Raw genomic sequence first — 25,358 nt, 5'->3', positions numbered from 1 at the left:
ATCTACTGATAGGAAAATATTTCACATCCATTACACTAGTCTAATCACCTAAAATCAAATGCTTTATTTTACAATGGAGGCAGCGTCTGAGTTGTCATTGTATCTTAAGAAACTTTTACTCAGTAAATTTACTATAGCAGTTATTTTTGAATTTATGAACTAATCTGCATAGCTACTGCATTAAATTAATGGAACATTCCATAGTAACCAGGACTGCAATTAGCAGCATTTTATTGTCTTGTTACATCTATTTGTACATTCCTTAAAATCTCCTCCACAGTTTATACCCAGTGCAGTATGCTTAGTTCTCCAGGGCGTCTCAGAAGCAAATTATAAGCAAATACATTCATCACCTTAGAAAGGCAGTGAATTATGGCAAAGCACTGTCATAGCTGCAGCTATACCAGGAATTTTACTGGCTGGCTAAGAGATATGATTTTTTTTTCTGGTTTGACAGTTATGCCAGCAACAATTTGTAATATAGATTAAGCCCCAGACATAGAATAAATTCTTTAATGCTTCCAAGGCATTCAGATACTATAGTGATGGGGAAATGAACATCTGAAGTTGTTTGCCAAAGACAGACAGACATGATTATGAACACCATACTAGTGTCTGTATAATTAGCTTAATCTAGTGTGTCAAATACACATGAAACATGGCAGTGGAAGTTCTATTTTTCTTTGGCCTAAAATGCTCAATACAGGCAGTCCCCGGGTTACGTACAAGATAGGGACTGTAGGTTTGTTCTTAAGTTGAATCTGTATGTAAGTCGGAACTGGCGTCCAGATTCAGCCGCTGCTGAAACTGACCGCCAGTTCTGACTTACATACAGATTCAACTTAAGAACCCCAAGCTTCCCCAAGTCAGCTGCTGCTAAAACTATCTCCTCGGCGCTACTGGACCAACCCAGCAGCACCCCAGCTGCTCTGCCCCAGGCGTCCTGATTCAGCCGCTGCTGAAACTGACCAGCAGCGACTGAATCAGGACCTGGGGCAGAGCAGCTGGGGTGCTTCCGGGTTGGTCCAGTAGTGCCCAGAGCGGCGCTGCAGGACCAATCGGCAGCGCCCCAGCTGCTCTGCTCCAGGGTCCAAACAAAAGCCTGGTCTGCTGGGGGGGGGGGGGAGGGAGCACACTAGCCGCGCCCCCCCCCCCCGCCCCCAGCAGACCAGGGACACCGGGAGCAGAGCCGCAGCGGCGTGCCGCGCCTCTGAGGCTTTGCTCTGGCAAAGTCTCAGAGGCGCGGGACCCCCCCGCGGCTGCGGCTTCAGTCCCGGTGCCTGTGGTCTGCTGGGGACGGTCCCCAGCAGACCACAGGCACCCGGACTAGAGCGGCAGCAGCGGGCGGGTTCCCGCGCTTCTGAGGCTTTGCCAGAGCAAAGCCTCAGAAGCGCGGGGAACCGCCGCTGCTGCGGCTTCAGTCCCGGTGCCTGTGGTCTGCTGGGGACCGTCCCCAGCAGACCACAGGCACCCGGACTGAAGCCGCAGCAGCGGCGGGTTCCCGCACTTCTGAGGCTTTGCTCTGGCAAAGCCTCAGAAGCGCGGGAACCCGCCCGGTGCCCCTGGTCTGCTGGAGACGGTCTTCAGCAGACCAGGGGTACCAGAGCAGCTTACGAACGGGGCTTTCTCGCCCCGGAGCTCGCAGGTAGCAATCTGCTACCTCGACCTCCCGGAGCTCGCAGGTAGCAATCCGCTTTCTCGCCCCGGAGCTCGCAGGTAGCAATCCGCTACCTCGACCTCCGCTACCTCGACCTCTTGCAGGTAGCGAGAAAGCCCCGTTCGTAAGTCGGATCCGCGTAAGTCGGGGACTGCCTGTACTCAATAGATGGTGTTAGAAACATCTTAAATATACATTTTTAATTACTAATGTATAAAAAAAATTGCACAAGATAACCTGGGTGACAAGAGTTTGTGGCAGAATGGCCTCCAATTCACTATTTACAGTTTTTAAGTCTGGATTACTCAAACACTCATCCAACATCCACATACTTTTAAGGAATAAACTGCACGGCAAGTTCTATCTGTTCTAAGGTCTCAGTAGCACACAAACAGCAAAAGAGAACCTGCAATGAACAGTGACCAATTCAAGGATGTTAAAGTATTTCTTTAAATGAGCACATTTATTATTAAAATATAATGCACGAATGGCATACTAAGATAATTTAAAACAAACAGCCATTTTCCATGATGGAATGTGAATATAAAAGTAAAAAAACATTCACAGTACATCTAGTCACAGGGTCACCATTACAGTATATAAGCACACTATAGTATGTTTAGATACATCCATAATGATACATTATACCACATTTCTAGGCATCCACAGCTGTCAAAAATTTGAAATTGCAGGAATATGATTTTTAGCAACAATACGCATTCATACAAGCAAGTGATTTTATATTTTACCTTTCCAGGTATAAAGCAACAGAGATTGGAATCCACATATTTCATGAAAGTCATATTTAACAGAGAGAGCCTGGTTTCTACAGCAGCAAGGATGTCTGCATGACGAGCTAATGAATGGTTTCTTCTTTCTGACTCTCGCCTAGAAGAAAGCATTTAAAAACCATTGAATGACACCATAGACATAGCAGTTTTAAGCCACCAAAACCTGAAGAACTGAATAGCAGTTATTTTAAATCCTTTTGCTCTTAAGAGCCTAGTGTAAGGCAAGATCCAACAAGCAGCATCAGTGTATTATTCAGAGTTTCTTAATCTTGTATCAAATGGCCATTTCTGCTGAGACTCAAAGAAATAAAACTATTTTCAGTAGTTTTGTTCTTCTCAAGAGATTGCTGCAGTTGTGAAGAACCAGTGAGCAGCCACTCTACACATTTGCTAAACACTGGAATAATTTGTAGATTTGTCATATTTGGTTAATTATATTGAAATGTTTTCTTCAAATTATATGCATTTTAAAAGCATCTTAGTTTTTAAAAAATTCCAAGATTACAAACATTGAGGCTACGTCTACGCTGGCATGATCTTGCACAATAACTCTTTTGCGAAAGAGTTCTTGTGCAAAAACTCTTCCAGAAAAGAGCGTCTACACTGGTATGTGCTTTTGCGCAAGAGATGTGCTTTTGCGCAAGAGCATCCATGCCAGTGTAGATGCTCTCTTGCGCAAGAAAACTCTGATGGCCATTTTAACCAAGAGGGCTTATTCCTGAGCGGGAGCATCAGAGTTCTTGCGCAAGAAGCACTGATTTCATACATTAGAACATCAGTGTACTTGCGCAAGAACTCGCAACTAGTGTAGACAGGCAGCAAGTTTTTGCGCAAAAGCAACTGCTTTTGCACAAGATCGCACCAGTGCAGACACAGCCTAAAGGACCAGAAGGAGTCTTACAGCAATGTATCAGAGACGAGTACTTCAATGTGATTTTGTCATGAATACCCATTTGTGTTCTGGCAACTGACCTAAAAACCACCACTAACTCTAATAAACAGCAATCCAACCTTCATACTTGCTCAGGCCCAAGCTTCACCTGAGATGAGAGAACTGATGATTGAGAGCTTTTCTGATGCAGGGTAACAATCATGAAGTAAAATGAAATCATTTAAATCATGACACATTATGCTGAACTTAAGTGAGAGGCAGTTGCTCTGATTCACTTAGAGATAAACATTGTTTTTTAATGCTCATGATCCAGCTCCAAATTACGTTAATGGATACTGTGTCCATGCATTTGCTCATTGACTCTTAGCTCAAAAGAAAACATGCAAAATTAGATCTTGCCTCTCATCTCAGGTTACATATGTGTTTCACATCTACCCAACTGTACTGATAGCTAAAAATCCTTTTGCCAAGGTAGGGTCAATTGGGACTCTTTTTCGAGCCAGTTATCATAGCTCCTAGATTTGCCAGAGGAGTTGACTTTAAGTAATATTGCCTACTTCCTCTCTCTTCTTACAGCACTTCAGTTTCTGAGAGCCTGGGAAGCAAAAAAACAGGATGATTTTACAGATAATTACAAGCAGGCTTCAGGATTGGGATAAGTGTTTTTGCAAGAAAAATAATCCATGGATTAACCCAGATTTATTCCAATTATAGTCAAAATATTGTCAATGTTTTTTTTCTTCTAAAACACATTTAACTGTCTAATTAAAGTTAAACTTTTACAGTCTTAACTTTACTCCTAAAAATGTTATGTATTCTTACTTATTTTAAGATACAGGCAGTCCCCGGGTTACGTACAAGATAGGGACTGTAGGTTTGTTCTTAAGTTGAATCTGTATGTAAGTCGGAACTGGCGTCCAGATTCAGACACTGCTGAAACTGACCGCCAGTTCTGACTTACATACAGAATCAACTTAAGAACCCCAGGCGTCCCCAACTCAGCTGCTGCTGAAACTGATCAGCAGCTGATTCCAGGAAGCCCGGGGCAGAGCAACTCTGCCTGGGGCTTCCTGTAGTCAGCGCTGGTCAGTTTCAGCAGAAGCTGACTTGGGGACGCCTGGGGCAGAGCAGCTGGGGTGCTGCCGGGTTGGTCCAGTAGTGCCCAGAGCGGGCGCTGCAGGACAAATCGGCAGCGCCCCAGCTGCTCTGCCCCAGAGTCCAAAACAAAAGCCTGGTCTGCTGGGGGGGGGGGGGGGGGAGGGGGCACACTAGCTGCGCCCTCCCCCACCCCCAGCAGACCAGGCACACGGGGAGCAGAGCCGCAGCGGCAGCGGGGTGCCGCGCCTCTGAGGCTTTGCTCTGGCAAAGCCTCAGAGGCGCGGGACCTCCCCGCGGCTGCGGCTTCAGTCCGGGTGCCTGTGGTCTGCTGGGGACCGTCCCCAGCAGACCACAGACACCCAGACTGAAGCGGCAGCAGCGGCGGTTCCCCGCGCCTCTGAGGCTTTGCTCTGGCAAAGCCTCAGAAGCGCGGGAACCCGCCCGGTGCCCCTGGTCTGCTGGAGACGGTCTCCCGCAGACCAGGGGCACCGGAGCAGCTTACGAACGGGGCTTTCTCGCCCCGACCTCCGGGGCGAGAAAGCCCCGTTCGTAAGTGCGGATCCAACGTAAGTCGGGGACTGCCTGTATAGCATTTGGAACCATAGCTGTAACTGGCACTTACCTTGGAAGTTGTGCTTTGACCTGTTTCTGACACAAGTTGTGATATCTCTCCACTTTCAGAAATCCCTGATTTAACATTCGCTGGCAGACTAAGTCCATTCGCTTACAAACCTATTTTTAAAATACAAAACAAAAAAACCTTCAAATGTCTCAAATCAAAGTATGTGTTGTTTTCATTATTAATCTGTGCTTGTTCAATGGTGCAAGATTTTATTCTGATTTTCAAACTAATCCTAAATTGGATACAGAGTCAACTACAATGCAAAATAAAATTGTTTGTTCTTTATTGATCCTTTGTTATAAAACAGCAATTTTAAAATTCATTCAACTATGTATCACTTTTTCTTCCGTGTCAATAAAGGTTAGCAGCCAATCAGTTTAAAGACTGTTTAGGTCCACTAATGATCCTGTCCTCCAAAGAGAGGTAAGACCTGATATTTCAAAATATTGAGACTGTGTTTAATATACAAAATCCCACTTATTAGTTAATCTTACATTTGGGAGCTTTTTGACAGAGCATATTTTCCTCAGAGACATCTACATTAATGGAGGAGGCAGAGACTGACCATGGACTTCTCTGGGAATGGTCCCACAAAGTGGCAAGGTTTTCATAAACAAGACTTTCCAACCTTTTGGAAATGTTTTATAATGTAACAATATATATGAATTTATCATAAACAATATTAAAAGTAATGTGATGTTGCTGTTGACCAGACTCACTAGGCATGCTAAAGGTAGGGTAAGACCAGTGGGTAACCACCTGTCTTCCACCACTAAGTCTCCATGGAAACTGTAACTGGGTAAGGATGCATGTAGGATGATGCAGGCCATCAGCCTCCTTGCACTCTGATGGCATCCTCATTGGGTATTATTCAGGTTGAGTCTCACAAAAAGGGGATTCCTTTATACAGGGCTTTGTAAGTTTAATTGTATCATAATATTGAGGTAATGAAGTTGAAAATACAGTTGCTTTGGGGCCCAGACACTCACACTTTAAGGCAATGGAAGAGTTGATTTATGTTTTAATTGTCACCAGGAAGGCCACATTAGTTTAGAATCAACATAAGTCCATTTTATCTCAATCTCCTCTGCTCTCCTAGGCTGTTCCCTGATCAGTCTATCACCAGCTTGCCCCTAGCTTTTCAGGAGAGCCTTAAAGGGGATTCCTTGAAAATCTAAAATCATGTTGGTTATCAAGACAGGAGAAAGAAACAGCAGAACTTCCTTCCCCTCTTTTTCTTGGGACTTATTCAAGTAATTGTCAAAACCACTTATTACAAGGATTAATTATTTAGGAAGGAATGCCTTCACATATGTATATTATTGTTTATTGTGAACTCCTTGCCAGAGGATGTTGTGAAGACCAGCACTTTAACAGGGTTCAAAAAAGAACTAGATAAATTCATGGTGGCAAGGTTAATCAATACTTATTAGACAGAATGGGTAGGAATGGTGTCTCTAGCCTCTGTTTGCCAGGGGCTGGAAATGGATGACAGGAAAGAGGTCACTTGATTACCTGTTTCTGTTCACTCCATCAGGCATATGGCATTGGCCACTGTTGGAAGATAGGATACTGGGCTAGATGGACCCTTTGGTCTGACCCAGTATGGCTATTATGTTCTTATGTGTAGTGTTAGAAATCAGATATTAGATTAGCCAAAAGAAGTAGGGTTAAAGTGAGTAAAACAGAGTAAGCCAAGACTTCTTGGGACCCCGCTGTTATTGATCAACTATAGATAAAAATATACTAAAGATCATGGAGGTTTCATACAAATAGAGCATAACCAGGTTATTTTTAATCACCCTAATTGTGGGGTTTGATCATATATCTAATAAAATGTTTAGTATAAGGATGTAAAAACCCATTTTACTGATTCAAGGGAGGGCAAGCGGGTGGGGCTGGAGTGGTTCACCCTCTGTGGCGGGCAGAGAGATGCTCCAGCCCCCATCGATTAAACAAAACTAGTAAGCACCAGTTAACTTTTCACATCCCTAGTTTAATAAGTGATATGATTAATCCAACAGTTGGGGGAAGTACAGAAAGCTATGTTACAAGTATTACAGTCTTTTACTGCCTGTCAGGATAATTATTCAAATGAGAAATGTGAAGCAACAAGACCATGTAAGCATAGTTATAAGTGTAATTCCAACTTCCACTAAAGCAGGTTGTTAAAAATCCAGGAGACTGAATAAAACAGTAATAAGGGAATGCTGGAACAAAAGGTATTAAATACATAAGGGAAAAATCCTCCACTTAAAAAGAAATTACCAAAAACTTAAGTTTCCCCTCCCCAGCCTTAGAGCCGGTGTGCACAATAAAACAGTGGCAGTTCACCAGGGCTAGTCCCTGGTTGGCCACCACCTCTATATTTATCTGTGTCTCTTTCAGGTACTGGCAACTGCAGCTCACATTGGCCAGAGATTGTCATTCCATGCCAATGGGAGCTGTGGAACGCAGTGTTCCAGTCTGCACAGCTTCCTGCAACTCCCATTGACTGGGAACAACAATCCACTGCCAACAGAAGCAGCAGTCACCCATACCTGTGGTGGTGCAGGTAAAAATAGTGGTGACAGCCTGCCAGACACTTATCCTGGCAGATCGGATCAGGCCCATGGGCCAGTATGTGCTTACCCATGTCTTGGAGACTGTAATTATACATTTATAGCCCATAGTATGCCAGGTCTACTATCTCTGTGCCTTTTTAATTTATAACTAATCCCCAGAAACAAAGCTACCAGCAGCTAACATGTTGCTGTAGAAGTTGAAGGAGAAGTGCTTCTGGGGGAAAAAAAGCAGGCAAAGGAAATTGCTTCTAACCTGGATCTAGCAGAATATTAAAATTAGAGACCTATGAAATTTCTAGTTACAAGCTTCAGCACCCTTTTGGATAAAGCTATGTCTAACAAGTACAAGGTAAAGCAAATGCTGCTTACTACACCTCTAACCTGTAGGGCTGGGAGTAGGAAAAGGAGTGAGAGTAACAAACACCCTTAAATATAATTCAAGCATTAAGTACATTTATTGTTTGTTACATTATTTAGTTGAATAATTTAGTCACACAGTTATTAATTAATATATTACTCTTTTAACTAATTGGTTGTGCATTATTATTCCAAAAATAGGTATCAAATTAGTTACAATTCCAGCTTTACCCAACAAGGTATAGGACACCATCAATGTATAATACTTCTACTTTACACAGGAATTATTCAAGAAGTATTGAAGCCTCTAACAAGCAAAATGTAGCAGTGTGCTACCCACATTATAAATCATGGTTATTATTATAGGTGCCAATTCATTGAAATAAATGTTCAACTTTTTTTAATTGCAATTTTCCCTTTATATTTCCTACATAAATCATGTGGTAATATTTTTCTTCTTAACTAATTTGTGTTTTAATCTAGTGTTTAAAGACTCAAGGAAAACATTTTTGGCTCCTGACTAAATCATTAAGCTTATTTTATAGGCAACCCAAGGTGCAAAGCTAGAACAATTAATGATTTTGAACTCTTAGTTTTCACGGTCTTGCTCTAAAAGCAGCAATGTTTAATCTATTGATAGTATATTTGTTTGTTGGTTATGTATTTTATGCCACGTGACTACAGGTTGAGCCTCTGTAAACAGGAACTGGAAGGACCACAGATGTTCCAGGACCAAAGAGTCCCAGTGGAAGGCTGGCAGCTGGCCTCCCTGCAGTGGGACTGCCCGGCGAAACTGGCAATCTGGCACATGAGTGTGTAGATGCTTGGCCGGACTGGGAGCCCGGTACATACCAGCTGGGCTGCCTGGCTTAGCAGGGAAGGCAGAGGGTACCAGTAGGGCAGTGGGGATGGTGCCGTGTAATGCCAGTCAAGTGGTGGGAGAGGGGCAGTAGCCGGGAGGGAGGAGGGAGAGAAGACAGCAAGGAGGACAGGGATCGACTAGTCAACTGACTATCCGATAAGCTTTTGCTTATCGGGATAGTCGATTAGTCCTTAACATCTTTAGGCAAAATCCCTCATCCAGGAATGGTCAGGTCCTGAGGATGCCAGACTAAGGAGGTCCAACCGGTAGCTTGTTTTTATTTTGTTAAGCTCTTATTGCAAAAACTTTTTTTTCCCCCACAAAGGCATGAATAAAAATAGGAAAACAATTTTTTACGGTGCCACATATTTTCAATTATTAGAATTAGGATTTAACCAACAATCACGTGTCCCTATAAGACATCAATGGTAATTCCATTTTTGCAAATGTCAGTCAAATATATTTGTGTCTCTGAACAATTTAATTATCCCATGAATTAAGTAATCAATACAAAATCTACAGATCAGGCTACAACACAGTGAAATGGATGCCTGAGAAAGCCCAGGGATGGCATCTCCCATTATATGGATATTCCTTAAGGAGTTAAGATGCCACTATCATCTTGTGGCTTTATGCAAAAAAATATCACTGGGCCAAATTTTGTCCCAGCGTAAGCGAGAACAATTCCTATTGATTTCAATGGTAACTACACCTATGAGTATGTGGGGCTGAACATAATCTGCAGAGAGGTGCTGATAGATCACAAATATTTTAATCTCTCAAAAAATGCCAAAGACCTATAAGTCAAAAATTGAAATAAAAAAACAGATATAGAAAATGTTATGACAAAAGCCATGAGATGCAGAATTAAAGCATCTCAGATACATTTCTGTATACTTTAAACTGACCAGTTTCAATAACGCTTCCTTAAAAGCTTAAGCAACATTCTTTAGTCAAAATACATTTCTACGTTTCTCAGGTTCTTTATTTACAAAGATCACAGAATACCAAGTTTAGGTCTTAGCACAAAATAGAAAGCCAACATGCTGAAGATTTTAAAATATATTTAATAAGATATTTATAAACTGAATAGCCAGTCTACAAATTACAACTGGCATATTAGCCAGTCATGTTTTCATGTTATATGTAGTTGATATTGTCCCTTCGAAGGTTGACTACAAATGGGAAGCAGAGATTCCTTTAAGACTACAAGTATATGTTGAATGTCCTCCACTATTCTAGAAAGCAAACTTAAAAAAGAAAAATTTAAAAACGAATTGCTCCTCTCTGAAAGTTCTTAGTTCAATTTGCTAGATGTCTGAAAATTAATCATCAGCAATATAAGTTCAATCTCTAATGGACGCACATTACAGAAGAAAAAAAGTGTGTGAAATAGTGTTGGTTTTTAAAGAGAAGTTAAAATATATGTGCTGAAAGTCCCCACAGTGGGTAGCAAAGATAGTCAGAACATAAAACTAGGATTAATTAAACTGTTTCCCCCAATATATTTAATTCTTAAGGTCAAAACATCAATATCCACATTGAATTTACTGGTTTGTCATTCTCAATGCTACTTATTTGGTATTTTCACTAGAAGAAGCCCTCTAATTAACAAGCTTTGAGCACCTATTGTATGAAACTGCAGAAGCCAAAGACTTGTGTTTCATTTTGTTCAAATGGGATTCAACAATAGGGATGTAGAAAGGGTTTTTAAAAAGTAACTAAAAATCCTAGTAGTTACATGGTTAACAGTTTTTGGCTGGATGGGATTAGGGAGGGACGAATGCTCGAGAGGTACCCCTTGCGGGCGGAGGACTGCTCCATCCCAGCTGACCCCACTGTGTCACAGGGAGGGGACTGCTCCAATGTTAACTGGTTAAAAATAGCGTTTAACTTTTTAACTGGGAATTTACATTTTACTCCTGATACAGCTAATGAAATACCTAAAGAATTCTAGTTTCAAATATAAGAAGTTTCAGTCCTTTTGTTACTATACATTAGGGATGTGAAAGTTTAACTGGTTAACCAGTGGGGGTTGGCATCCTTTAGGCAGGAGCTGCTCTGAGATGCAGCCCCTGCCTGCAGGGGGCGGAGGAAGGAGGCGGGAGAAAGGGACAGGGCACTCCAGTGGCTCCTCCACTCACTCCCCCTTTAATCAGTTAACCAGTTAGCCAATATGTTTAACCAGGTAGTAAATTAAACAGGATTTTACATTCCTACCATACATGACAAAAGCTTGTATGCTAGAAAAATCCCTTTTTGTAAATATACTGTAAAGTTTGTCACTTTTTAATAAAAAAAGTACAATAGACAAAGAAATAATCTTACTATAATGTTTGTGACCAGATTCATTGCAAATATAAGAGGATATTCAGAATCAAAATTATACTGACATCTAGTGGTATATAAAAAAAATGTCTAGTATGTTTGGCTCTCTCACCCAGATGGTAGGCCTCAAAAGCTATTTAAAGAAAAAAAATCAGCGTTGGTAAACTTAATTCCTGTATATTACTTAGTTTGGGTTGTTCCAATTATCACAAATTTGAATATGAATGCAAACCAATCATGACTGTCAAATACAATAAAGAATTTTTTAATCCATTCACTTGATACCACCTATCCTCCTTCATGTAAACACAATTTCTGCTATATTGCAAAACTGAAAATTTACATTTCCACAAATACATTAGTAAAAAAAATCCTTCACTTTACCAGTTGCTACTTTGTTAGATGTGACCAGGAATTATTTTCAAGAACCACTTTTGAGAAACATTATAGGAATATTAGTCTTAAACTGAAGGGTTTTCTTCTGGCAATGGCAAGTAAAATAGTATTACTATGTTTGAAATAGTCTATGCTGTTTCCTCAAGAAAGTTTCTGAATACAAATTATTTTAATGGACAAACCACCATACTTTTAGGTAAAAAATAAATTTAATCTGTTCATAATTATCATGTTCACCAAGCCTCACTAGAGGATTTTCCTACTATTTTAAGTCTGTGGCAGACCTCAAACCTGTCAAATCTATTCCATGCACCAAACCGAGCACTATAAAGTTCTTTAAAAAAAATTGAATGAAATTGAAGAACTGAAACTCCTAGAAAGAAGGCACCACATGCAGAGCAATTGTGAAAATTTTATAAAACTGAAAAGTGTTTTCACTTAGAGCTGTAGAATGACTGAAATGACTGATGAAGTCTCACAGATTTAGCCGCTTTTCCTTTGTAGCATGGCTTATGTACACTAATCCTCCCTAGAGAGATGTGACAAGCAGTGAGATCATATGAGAGAGAAAGTATGCAAAATATTTAGATACACTGCATGTCCCACCTCAGAAGACTGGTAATTTTGGCAACACAGATTGGAGCATACTTATACTTTAAAAAGCTTCTGTTTCAGATTATTTGAACCATCTTGTTATAAAAACCATCAGGGTCTGATTTTAAGTTCTACAGCCATAGAACAGCCAAATTCTTAGTTATGAAATATTAAAGCTCTAGCATACAGCTTGAATTTTTTCTTCTTTTTATATTTTGGATGCCAAAATGGAAGCATGCTGTACAAGCTGCAAAACATGAAGTTGGTTGTAAGTGCCAGAGTTCATGACAACCTTCAAGTAAAGTGAGTACATGTGGAGATCAGTCCTGGATTATTCACCGCAACCCCGCTTACTGTGGCAATACGTTGAAGTGGAGCTCATTTCCAGGATTAGACAGCTGTGTAGAAAACTAAGATGTAGAAATTTATTTTTCCATTGAGTAAAGAAGTGTCTCATTATCCAAGCCTCTACGTCCATGAATATATACATAGATATAGATTTAGATAAAATATTTTAAAAAAATCACAATCTAACATATTGCCTACAGCTGACAGCAACAAATCCATCCAAAAACTCATTCAGAAAATAACTTACAGCCACCTTATCTATAGCCATATCTCTACCCAGTCCTTCAGACAAGGATGTCCCATTACACATAAAACCCACCACAGACAATAACCTAAGTAATGAGAAGGGCCATCACTATGGCTCAAAGGCCAACAAACTAGACCCTTGAAGGCCAACAAAAGGAGCAAGTTCAAATAGAGGATCTCTCACCAAAAATTGCCATTCTTCAGATTCCAGGTATCGACTTCCCAAATTTCAGGGCTAGAATACCTCTTCTGAGTTCAGCTTTCAGAATAGTAATACCAAGCTCTTAGACATATGCTGTTAACTGCTATATAACTGCTTTTAAAAGGGGATCATTTTATTCACTTAATATGAACAGAGAAGGAAACTGAGGAAGGGGTGCAGCAACTTGGTTAAGGTAATCCAGCAGGCCAGTGGAAGAGCGAGGAATAAAATCGAAGTTCTGTGTTCTATCCACTATACAATACTGCCTCCCATACAAAATGTTCATAGAAAGAAAAGTGGAGTCTAAGTAAAAATAAAACACTGATATATTCAGAACATTACTGAAATGCTTTCTGAACGCCATCAGGATATTGATTACCTTCTCAGAATATCCCTTCCTTTTCATCCTGTCTTTTTCAATCAGAGTTGTTGCAGAAACAATGAAACATGAGAACAAGATGGAAGATGTGTAAGTTTCCTAGCCACTAGGATTACCAGAACTTTTCAAAATGCTTGACCAGCAGGGTGGAACTTCAATCAAAATCACAAGAGCTAATGATGAATATGGGAGGAAAGGAAATACGTACATCAGACCCTCTCAAGTGTCCTTCATCTGAAGGTCAGATGGCTACCTACCATTTTTCCCTAGATTCATTTGTCTGGAGCAAAACTTAGATTCTTTGATATTATGGCTTTGTGCAAATTAGGTATTTACGTGACTAGCTGATTATCTGATATACATAAGCTTATCAGATAGTCGACTACTGATGCAACTAGTTGCCTCCCCCACTTGCTGCCTCTATTAGAGAAAGGGAGCAAGTCGGGGAGTAGGAACCGGTGCTGGGGGGAGCCAGCTTACCTCTGTGTGAGGCAGAGGAGGTAGAGGCACAGTGGGAAATGGCTCCCCTGCTGGTCTTGCACTCCCTATAGGGCTTCCTTTTGGTGGGGCTCTTGTACATTTCAAAGGCTGAGGCACTGCAGGGAGTGTGAGGCCAGTCCCCTACTGGGCTCTTGCTACAGTTCGAAGGGGGAGGCACCCTTATAGACTAATCGAACAGTTGATGGAAATCCCATCAACTGTTCGATTAGTTAATTAATCTAAATTTAACATCCCTAGTGCAAATAGAGCAAACATGAGATTCCTTAGTTGATTAATTGTATTTCTGAATACCTATTTAAGATGTCACTCGTTTATATCCATTTCCCTGCTTAACCAGTAGCCTGCTTGATTTAGGACTCACTTTATACACAGTAATTTGAAGGATCGCAGATGGCATTATGCCCAATGAAGCACAGTCAATGTTTTCCTGGTGCAGCAAGATGATCTCCATCTTGCCTGATGACAGACATCACAAACAGGTGATGTTCCTTTAATGACAGAACTACAAGCTTTATGGCTCTCAAGGCAGACTATGCTCCTTTTGGATTCCTAGAACTATCTTCTTCGTTGTATTACAGAGATTTGAGAGTGTTGTACCCGCCCTACCCCTCCTTTCCTCTCGGTCTACCTCCTGTTTTCAGGCTTAGCTCCAATGTATTTCACCTGAGAAAAATCTGATTGGATCAGTCCACTGGGGCGATACATAGACATAAAAAAATAACTGAAATTAGAACATACGTACCCTACAGAATGGTGGAATCCAGGGATAAAAAAAGGGACCCAAGTGATCTGTGTAAGCAAGCCCAACTTTCCATGTCAATTCATAGATTCCAAGGCCAGAGGGACCATTCTGCTCATCTAGTCTGACTTCCAGTACAATACATGGTACAGAAATTTCCCAAAATAATCCCTAGAGCAGATCTAGAAAAACATTCAATCTTGATTTTAAAATGGCCAGTAAGAAAGAATTCACCATAACCCTGGGTAAAGTGTTCCAACAGGTAATTATTTTTGCTGTTATTTTTGCTGTTAAATGCATACCTTATTTCCAGTTTGTCTAGGTTCTATTTCTAGTCATTGGATCACCTTATAGTACCAGTGGTTCTCTACCAATTTGCCATTGTGTGGGCCACAATTAGTGGAGAGAGAGAGAGAGAGAGTAAAAATACACACGCACAACTTGTATGGCCCAGAGGAATTCACATGAGCCATTGTTTAAATCTTTCTTTGAAAGACCCATTATTAAATATTTATTCTTCATGTAGGTACTTATAGACTGTAACAATGCCAATCCTTAACCTTCCTTGCTCAATTAAATAGATTGAGTTTCTTTAATCTATGAACACACTTGGAAGGATTAGATTTCTTTATTGGTAGCTGTCAATACATACACAAACCAATGATAAAGTATTTTCACTGATAATAAATGAAATTTCCAGTCAGAAAAGTAAAATAAAATCTGAGAATTTAAGAGTTTGATTTTGTATATTTTGACATGTAATGCTGACAATGTGCTTTATGAGATATAAAGCTTTAATTTTTCTTTGAATTTATGTCTACTGTCATTAAATTGTCGGAAGTCTGAACCCTCTCATAATTTCCCACAACTGTCAATTTAAATGGATAAAAGTTTTAAAAGCTTTGAAATTTGTAACTGTGCACAACTGTGAACATTTAAGCTAGGGTGGATTGATTTAAATCAAGGAAATTTAAATCACAAACAAAATTTATTTAAATCAAGTTACCAAAAAAGCTAAGACTGACCGTGCTTAGTGCACACTTAATTTTGGAGAACTCCTTGGCATTTATGTTTGAGAAAACAAATATAGAGTGGGGTTCCCTTGGAAAAGCTGAGTTATGCTGAAGTAAAATAGGGGAAAGACTTATGGCATCACCATTATGGTCTGTGGCCATGATGTTCCAAAATAAGGGACAGGTATGTAATATAAAATACAAAAACAGCACTTAGGCTGTGTCTAGACTGCAGGGTTTTTCGAAAAAAGTAGCCTTTTTTCGAAAAAACTTCACCTGCATCTAGACTACAGGGCTACGTCTACACTGGCCCCTTTTCCGGAAGGGGCATGTAAATTTCACCTATCGTAGTAGGGAAATCCGCGGAGGATTTAAATATCCCCCGCGGCATTTAAATAAAAATGTCCGCCGCTTTTTTCCGGCTTTTAAAAAAGCCGGAAAAGAGCGTCTACACTGGCCCCGATCCTCCGGAAAAAGCGCCCTTTTCCGGAGGCTCTTATTCCTACAAGAGCCTCCGGAAAAGGGCGCTTTTTCTGGAGGATCGGGGCCAGTGTAGACGCTCTTTTCCGGCTTTTTTAAAAGCCGGAAAAAAGCGGCGGACATTTTTATTTAAATGCCGCGGGGGATATTTAAATCCCCCGCGGATTTCCCTACTACGATAGGTGAAATTTACATGCCCCTTCCGGAAAAGGGGCCAGTGTAGACGAGCCCCAGCTGTGTTCTTTTGAAATTAAATCGAAAGAACGCGGCTTTTCTTTCAACGGCGGTACTCCTCATTTCACGAGGAATAACGCCTTTTTTCGAAAGTGCTCTTTTGAAAAAAAGCGCTATGTAATGCAAACTGTGCTTTTTCGAAAGAGAGCATCCAGATTGCCTCGGTGCTGTCTTTCGAAGTACTGATTGTAGTCTAGATGCTCTTTTTCGAAAGAAGCTTTTTCGAAAGTATCTTTCGAAAAAGCCTCTTTCGAAAGAGGCTGGTAGCCCTTTGTGGCAACTGGCAACTCTAGATTTTTCTCAATGCAGCTTTCTGTACTATATAGTTGAGTGATAGATTCTAAACCTAGTTAACTAATTAAACAAGCCACGATGATTAGCTAAGCTAAACTTTTTTTTCCCCTAAAAATATCCAACACAGGAAATAACCTGGGAATTTACTTGTCAAATCACACTTATACTAAAAGGACAGAGAGTCTTGAAGAATAATAAATTGTGAAGTGAATTATTTAAGTAACTAAGCAGGTGATCCATTCAGCCATATCCACATCTTCATCCACATCATTTTCTCCCAATAAGCAATTTTCCTTATGATGTTTCATTCTTACAACTAGACCCTGCATTATCGTCTTGAATTGCTTACACTTGACATGTTTCCCTTTTTTACACAGGCAATGAATTTCTTCAAAATATTCTCAGATAGGGTGTCCCTTACTTCCAGAGGCCATGTCAGTTTTTCTGTGGCTAAAGTATGAGGGAATACAGAAAGCTGTGTGTGCTGAACAATGCTTTCTTTTTCTTTCCATTCCAATCCATTGTTCCTTTCTATGCTGCCTCCATCCCTTCCTATATATTGTCTCTTGTATTTATGATGTCTTAACTGACTCCTCTGCCGTGCTTGGCCAAGGTTCACTGCCACATAAGCACAGAACAAAAACAATCCTATCCAGCTTGTGTCTGTCTTTGCACATGGTACTTTTTAGTCTGCTGAGAAACAGAAATTGAAAGCTCAGAATTTTCAAGAAATAAGAATTGATAGTTAAGCTGAATAGTCTAATGCCATTAATTGATTTTTATGAGACTCGGTGTAGTTGTAGCATGTTTGTGAATCTTTTAATTGTAACTTATTTTTAAATGAGAAATTTAATATTTTATTGAGGATTTTAAAAAATAAAAATCCAAATTAACATATCCAATTTTGATTTTAAAAAGTTATCAATTTGTATCCACCCTGATTTAAGCTGATAAAAATAAAAAGCTTAAAACTGGTATCTGTCAAAATCATAAAAAAATCAAATTATTCCAAACCTAACTACAAGCCATTTTTTCCAGTCTTTTAATTGATCTTATCACTCTTCTCTGAAACCTCTCCAATTTATCAACATCCTTCTTAAATTGTGGCCATCAGAATTGGGCACAGTATTCTCCCCATGGTTGCATCAGTGAAAAATACAGAGGTAAAATAACATGTCTTCTCCTACTTGAGATTCCTAATTATGCTCCCAAGAATCATATTAGGCCTTTTAGCCTATGAGAGCTGATGTTCAGCTGATTATCCAACAAGATGCTCAAATCCTTTTCAGAATCACTGCTCCCCAGGATAGAGTCCTCCATCCTCTATAAGAATGGCCTACATGCTTTGTTACTAAATATACACATTTACATTTGGCTTCATTAAAACAAATGTTTCCTTGAGTCCTGTTTACCATGCCATCTTGATTTCTCTATATTAACAACCTGTTACCTTCATTATATATCACTCCCACAAATTTTTGCATCAGCTGTAAACTTTCAGTGACAATTTTGGGCTTTTTTTAGTTAATTGATAAAAAAGTTATTCCATAGTACAGACAATTCCTTATTTATATCTCTTGAGACCTGTTCATTAGCCACCTTTTAATCTATTTAATGCACATCATGTTAATTTTATATTGTTTGACATTTTAATCAAAGTGTTGGGTAGTACCAAATCAAACCCCTTACAGAAGTCAAGTATACTACATCAACACTGATACTTTTATCAACCAAACCTGTAATTTGAAAAAAATAAAGTCAAATTAATATGACAGAATCTATCTTCCATGAACCAATACTAATTGGCATTAATTTTGTTACCCTCCTTTAATTTTTTATTAACCAAAGTAAAGCTGTCTCCCTGGGAGCCAATTGAGTGTAACCAAGACCATTAATCAATAAGCATCAGCTTATCAGTTAAATGGTTATACTCTAATATTCCTAGTGTTAACCACTGGATCCTCAATGCATGCCTACTAACTTAATTGCTTTCTTGATTCATGTCCTCATGGCAAATCACATATGTGATACTATGATCATCTTCAAATTATCTTTGAAGACAGTTAGGGAGAGCCTTGTACTGTAAATGATTCTGTGATTGAGCAAGTTTGAAGAACTTCAGATAGCAGGGCCTCATTAAGTCTATGTCTACTATATATTTGAGAGTTTGTCTGTCTGTTCAAGAACTCCTCCTATATGGTAAGAGTTAAGATCACTAAATTCGGTATACAATTTCCTCTTACAACTTAAAGCAAGGTAAGGGTTTGGTTGTGTCAGGAAAATGGGATGTGCCTGGAATGGGACTGCTTCTCATAAAACCATATGAAAAGAGACGAAATCACCAGGCAGAAGAAGAGCAGTTTAGGAATGACTTCTCTCCCTCCTGCTCCTTCGGGACTGCCCCAGCTCCAAGCCTCCCACCCCAGGCATCCTTTAGGGATGGCGGGGAGGCTGCTGCTCTCCCCACCCCAATTCATACAGGAACATTGCTGGCTGTTCCCCTGTGTCAGGGAGCAAAGGGAAAGTACACGGTTTGCTCCATTCCTCACTCTGGCTGGGGAGCACAAGGGGCAAAAACACCTCGAGCTCCTCTGGCCTGGGGACATGCACCCTTCCCCCAGCTGGGCCTGCTGGAGCTGCAATGACCATGGAGAGATGCTTCTCACCTGACCCCAAGCTGCTGTGGTGAGACAGATTTGAGGTGGGGATGTAAAATCCTGTTTAACTAGATAAATGATTAAAGGGGGACGTGGTGGAGTGGTGAGTGCCCCCCCAAGCTCTGGACAAGGACTGCTCCAGCAGGCCAAAACAGCCCCAGCCTGCAACAGGGGAGTAGGGGCTGCTCTGGACAGAGTATCCCCTGCCTGTAGTGGGCCCCGCAGGGCTGGACCAGACCCCTGTCATGGCAGGCAGAGAGCTGCTCTAGTCCTTACTGGTAAGCCTCACATATTAAGGTTAACCAGTTAATCATTCACATCCCTAGGCTGAGCTAGTCCTCTTTCCCTGGGGCAGGTTTTATACTGCACCCCTCATTCCCAGCCCTACCCTACAACAATGATTTAAATGAAGAAAAAACAAAACTTATTTGAGTTAAGGATCAGAGCAACACCAGGTAAATCTTCTAGTGCAAAATAAAAATAAGAAAGATACAGAACAGTAAAGAGGTACAAACTAGTGGGCTGGATCTTAGGTGATGTATTAAGTACTTTCTAACTTAAATGTAACAGTCTTTGAAATGCAAATGGTTTGGGGGGGTATATCTTTGAAGCACATTTTCTGCATAAGATTAACATATCAAAAGAACAGAATTACTTCAGGAAAGGAGGGCATGTCTGTCTGCTTTTCAGGTTGTATTGTTTTGTCTTTGGACAATAAATTTGGCTCAGTTTGGTTATTTGGTCTCTAACACATTCTTAATAACAAACCACAAGTGTAGTCAAACAATTGGCTACATTATTAATTACAGTCTGTAAGGAACAAGTAAGCCTTTACTAAGTCTACTGCTGTTGTTTAAAGCCACCTTATTCTGAACTTACATTTGAGCATTTGTTGAAGAGTTTAAATCAGATTGCTACTTGAACTCCTCAAGATTTCTGGGGAACTATGGAAAAAGATGCAACAAACATTGGAATCTCATGTCTAGAATTGGCTCTACCGCTTCCATACAGCACTGAAACCCTGCATAATTCCTATTACTGGACTCAGCATTGTTCCTACTTGAAAACATTTTATTACATGTTTTCATTTTTGAGTGATCCCTTTAAATAGCCTTAGACGGATAAAAATAATGATGATCATATATTTCCATTCCTGGAGGAGAAGAAGCCAGAAGTGTTTACTCTGAGATTCTTGATGTCAGTAGCTGGTTGGAAGAGAGATGTATTTTCTTTTTCTTGGAATAATTCTCCTTTGCATATTTCATTAGAGAAATGCCTCGTGAAGAACTTCTTTGGGGAAAGTATTTTTCGCTTTCATTGAATCAAAGATTCAAGATAGAACAGACCCACTGAACTGTTTTGTTCATCCTTCATCCAGTGCAGTATTGTCCCCTACAGCATATCTTTTAATGGTTTATCCAGCGTAACTCTAAACATCCCACCAGTAGGACTTCCATCATCTCTTCTAGTGATAGCAGCCTTCCTCCATAACAACCAACTTCTTAGCATACCTAGCATTTTTGAACCCAGAAAAGGAAAACAAATGCTATTTTCCCTTAAGAAAGGGAGTCAAATACCATAAAATAGTTCACTTAGGTAAACATAACACTTTGCTTTCATTCAAGAATATCAACATGCTTACAAACATTCATTTAGCTTTACAAACAGATGGGGTAAATATCATCAGTATATTACAAGGGAAACAGAAGCAGAATGGGGTCATATCATTCAGGCAATGTCATATACAAAGGCTGTGGTGGAACTAGAAGCAGAATCCCACAATTCCTAGGATTATACTTTAATCATAATTCTTTAATAAGATGACATATTAATGAAGTCTGCCAAAGTGGTACTATATATACAAAGGTGCTACTCAGGTTTCTTCATAGTTGGGCAACAGTGAAATATAGCCTACTTTCAAAACAACACACACACCTTAAAGGACTGGTAGACTTAATTCATCCTGGAGAAAAATACTTACCGATTATCAGCATGCTTGGTGCTATATAAACAAAATGGAGCCCTTTCTGAAGAAGTTTCAATTTAATATTAGAGACAAACACACTTCAGAATACTGGCAGATTTTGTAAGATAGAGTCCAATGTATGGCAGAAACATGTTTGTAATATTAGAGTTCTAATATTTATTTTGTTACACAGCAAGTCTAATTACATGTCTTAAAATAGAAACAGTATAGCACACAAATTTAGTGAAGGTTACATAAGCTTCCTAATCCTTCTACTTCATTATCCACGCTAAATTTATTAACAGTAATTTATTGGCTGGATCCAGAGTTATACTCTCTCGCTATTTAGATACAAGCATGATGTACACTGATCTCAGTTACATCTCTGCACTTTTTTTGCAACTTAACTCTTGGCCTATGCGAGACAGTATGATCCACAAGGTACCCAAACACAGAGCCAAAGGTACAAAGGCACCTAAGTCCTGTTTTGAGGCACCACTGCAATGCACAGGACTACCATTCAACTGCCACCTAGCCCTGCAGATGCCAAAAATCACTCAGCACCTAAATTTTTCCATCTGGGCACATGCACTGCAGCGTCATCCTAGGCACCCAGGTGCTTACTGCCTATCTGAGCACTACTGCCAGATGCATATCTCCTGCCTAAGCCCCAGAATGATTCACAAGCAGGGAAAAAACAAATGTTCAGCTGCTTAAGTCATGCTCAAAGACCTGAACTGGGGCAACTTCTGGGCACACCTACCGTATTGGGCCCCTCAGGCAAGCAGGTAGAAGAAAGAACCTTCCTTAAAACCTTTAACCTAGTGAATATTGTATTCACACAATGTGGAAGAGCCCCAGTTCAAGTCCCTTCTCTCCTGAGGGAGAAAAGTCTATTTGAGCTGGGATCTGACAACTCTCATATGAATACCCTAACTACTAAGCTATGGAATATTTTGACATGGATATTCCTCAATTTCTACTACTGAAGTTGTTCCAATTTAATAAAACAAATGAATAATTAAATATTAATTGGATTCATGAAATAATTAAAATGACTATAGGTCAGTGATTAGACCACTCATCTGAGAGGTGGTAGATCCCTTTGCAAATCTCTTCTCCTCTAGCAGGAGTAGGGGAAACTTGCATCAGGAGTCTCACAGATCCTGGGTTAGTGACCTAACCATTAGACTAAAGGTTATTAGGAAGGTCCTCCTCTCCCCATCCCTCAGTCATTTTCTTTCAAGCCACACATAGAATTCAGGTAGCACAACCAACTATCTTAACCATGTTGTTAGCAGAGCTAAGCAGTTCCCTGTAGCCTGAACTTAACTACCTATCTCTGAAAAGAGGGGCAGGGCTTAGCACACACCCCTCTGGTCAACATCTCCCATTGGCTATTTTAGGCATCTCCCCTCCTCTAGCATGCTGGCTTTGTGGATCTCATTGTAAGGTGCCTATCTCTCCCCATTCATTCTACAAGCAGCCCAAGTACCTAACCCAGGCTTTGTGGATTGTAGTGTTGTTCCTGCTCTTCTGCAAGTTAAGTGTTGCAACACTGAGGTATCTAAGTCTTTTAGCGGCCTAAGCTCTTTGCAACATAGTTCTTCCTTTACAAGATGTGTCTATCATGTACACTTACATGTGGTACAGTAAGTGGTCATGCGGATTCAGTAAACTAAACTCTCAAGAGGCATCTTACACATGAGGAACAATCTTAGAATTAAACGTTACCATTTCTAAAAACATAAAAGGGGATGAATGTACCAATTCAGTAAGAAAACAGGGGTGCAGACAAGTAGGGTGCCCTAAGAGGCAAATGAATCAAAAGGCTTAAAAGAGAAGCTTTTGTTTGGGCTTTGGGGTGTGTGGCAAGAAAAAAGGGACAAATGCATCCCCCCAGCTAAGAAGTTACTGAACAGAATATAACGTGAGGGGCAACTGCCTAGCTTTTCCACAACTCCAGCACAGAAGTGAGAGCTCGGGCCAGAGGGCCGCAAGTCATGGGGCCAGAGGGCCCCTCTGCCCCCCCCCCTCGTTCTCCTCCTGAAAGACCCAGTAATTGCACCAAACGAAAGGTAGGCGGGTTATTTCACCCCAACGCTCCCGCAGCACCGACAAACGTGACGGACTCTGCTGGCACCAGCAGCAGGGCCCTGGGCTCGGCCGGCCCTTGGCTTGATAGTCCCCTTCCCCTGCGTTGCCCGCTCGCCCGGGCCCCGCACCAGGCGAGGCTGAAAGCCCAGCCCCTCGCCCCTTCTCTCCCCCTCGCCCGGCGAAGGCCCGCGCCGCCGGCCCCTCACCAGGCGGAGCTGGCTGGTCTCGTCGTAGGAGAGGAAGCCGAGGATGCTTTCGATGGCCACGATGGGCAGCCCCACCAGCGTGTTGCTCTGAGGCAGCTGCTCCAAGGGCGCCGGGCCGCCTTGCGGCTGGGGGGCCGGGAGGGGGGAGAGGCGCGCCGAGCCCACGGCGCCTCCTTCCCCCTCCGACAGGAGCCGCTCCTCCGCCACCGCCGCCATCTTGGGCCCTGTCCCCCTCCTCCTCGGCTGGGGGAGGGGGACTTCCTGCGACAGCACTTCCGCCCGCCGAGCGCCGCTAACGGGGGGTAGAGTGGGGAGGGTTCCGGGCAGCCCCTCCCCACCGGGTCGTGCTGCTCACCCTGCCGCCGGCATGGGCCTGTGGGGAGGCGTCGCCCGGAACCCTCCCCCCGCACTAGCCTCAGTTCCCAGCCGGCCCGGGGCGGCCGTAGGTGGGCGAGCTGAGCCCCTCGGCCAACACTTCCCGCCCGCCCGGCGCGCCGCTCCGGGAGCTGCCCGCTCCGGCTGTGGCGAGGAGAGGGGGGCTGGGCCCAGATAACTCCCAGCCCCGCGGGAGTTAAGGCAGAGAGCTGGAGGGGTGTGGACGGGTCCCTCAGACCCCGCCTCTGCTGGCTGAAATTCCCCTGCTGCCCCCCCCCCCCCCGTTGAAAGAGATGCGGGGACAGTTGATTGAGCTCCAGTGTCGCCCCAGCTTGTCCCACGCTGCTAATGAAAGTGCCCGTCTTCCCTCTCTAGGGTGCTCAGCTCGGCCCCGCGTGCGGGCGCTTAGACTTTGGATACAAGTGCTCCTGCAGAGATTGGAGAAAGACTGAATATCTGTGGAGGCGTCCAGCCTCCTGCTGCTCCATCACAGATAGGAGATGGTGTTGTGTGGGCACAGAAGACAAAAGGGTGACCACTTTTTATTAGGGATGTAAAATCCCATTTAATCCGTTAACCCATTAAATGTAAAGTTTAATCGGTTAACTGCAGAATCCCATGGGCAGGGTGCTGCTTGGGCCCATCCGGGCAGGAGCGCCCACAGTGCGGCAGGGTGCAGTGAATCCAGCCCACAGTGAGTCCAGCTGGCCAGGAGCAGCCCCTGGCCTGCCAGTTAACTGGGATCCTGTAAGCATCGCCTGGTAAGAGTGATGTTTACCAATTAACTGCTTAACTGCTAAAAAAAAGCTTAAACAGTGAGTAGTCCTGCAGCACCTTAGACACTAACAAAAATGTAGATGGTATTATGAGCTTTTGTTGGCACAGCCCACTTCTTCAGATGTATGGAGAAAGGAGTACAGAATTGCAAATCGCAGAAAATTGTCAGCGAGGGTCTGCAGTTTAAATGTAGTAAGAGCTGGGTGGGCAGGCATCCCATCTTGTACCGGGTCTGGAACCTACCCCAGCTGCGGCTCTGCAGCTACTGGCTCTTAATACATTTTAAATGCAGAGCCACAGTGGGGGTAGGTCTTAGACATGGCATGAGCCAGGCTTCCCGCCCTCCCTGCTCCTATTACATTTTAAATGCAGAGCTGCAGTGGGGGTAGGTCCCAGACCAGGACTGAGCTGGGCTGCCTGCCAGCCTGGCTCCTACTATATTTTAAATGCAGAGCTGCAAGCAGGGATAGGTCCCCAGCTGCAGTTTTGCATTTAAATGCGGGTAGTCAATAGCATTAATCAATAAGTGTTGCTTATTTTTTAATTTAATTGACTAATCATCTGCACTATTAAATTCCTATTTTAAGATAGAGTTTTGTAGATAATTAGTCTGCTGAGTTAAAGCTCAGACTTCCTGCTGAGTCTTAAATTTTGATTCACATTCTCATGTTTTCTTTTTTGTG

General features: G+C 41.9%; 1 protein-coding gene across 1 annotated transcript in view; it reads right to left on the bottom strand.

The window, feature by feature from the left end:
• Window positions 1–24,062, bottom strand: part of FBXO28 (F-box protein 28) — a 28,385-nt gene extending 4,323 nt beyond the window's left edge. The window contains exons 1-3 of the mRNA XM_075925267.2: window positions 23,524–24,062; window positions 5,061–5,170; window positions 2,407–2,545 (exon numbers count right to left, since the gene is read on the bottom strand). Coding sequence (XP_075781382.1) covers window positions 2,407–2,545; window positions 5,061–5,170; window positions 23,524–23,739 — 465 coding nt within the window. The 5' untranslated portion in view covers window positions 23,740–24,062. The remainder of the gene's footprint in view (window positions 1–2,406; window positions 2,546–5,060; window positions 5,171–23,523) is intronic.
• Between the last annotated feature and the right edge of the window lie 1,296 nt (window positions 24,063–25,358).

This window comes from Pelodiscus sinensis, chromosome 3, assembly GCF_052426305.1.
Source record: "Pelodiscus sinensis isolate ZL-2025 chromosome 3, ASM5242630v1, whole genome shotgun sequence".
Classification (NCBI taxonomy): Eukaryota; Metazoa; Chordata; order Testudines; family Trionychidae; genus Pelodiscus; species Pelodiscus sinensis.
Note: the sequence above shows the minus strand (reverse complement) of the source record. Positions and strands in the feature narration are given on the sequence as shown.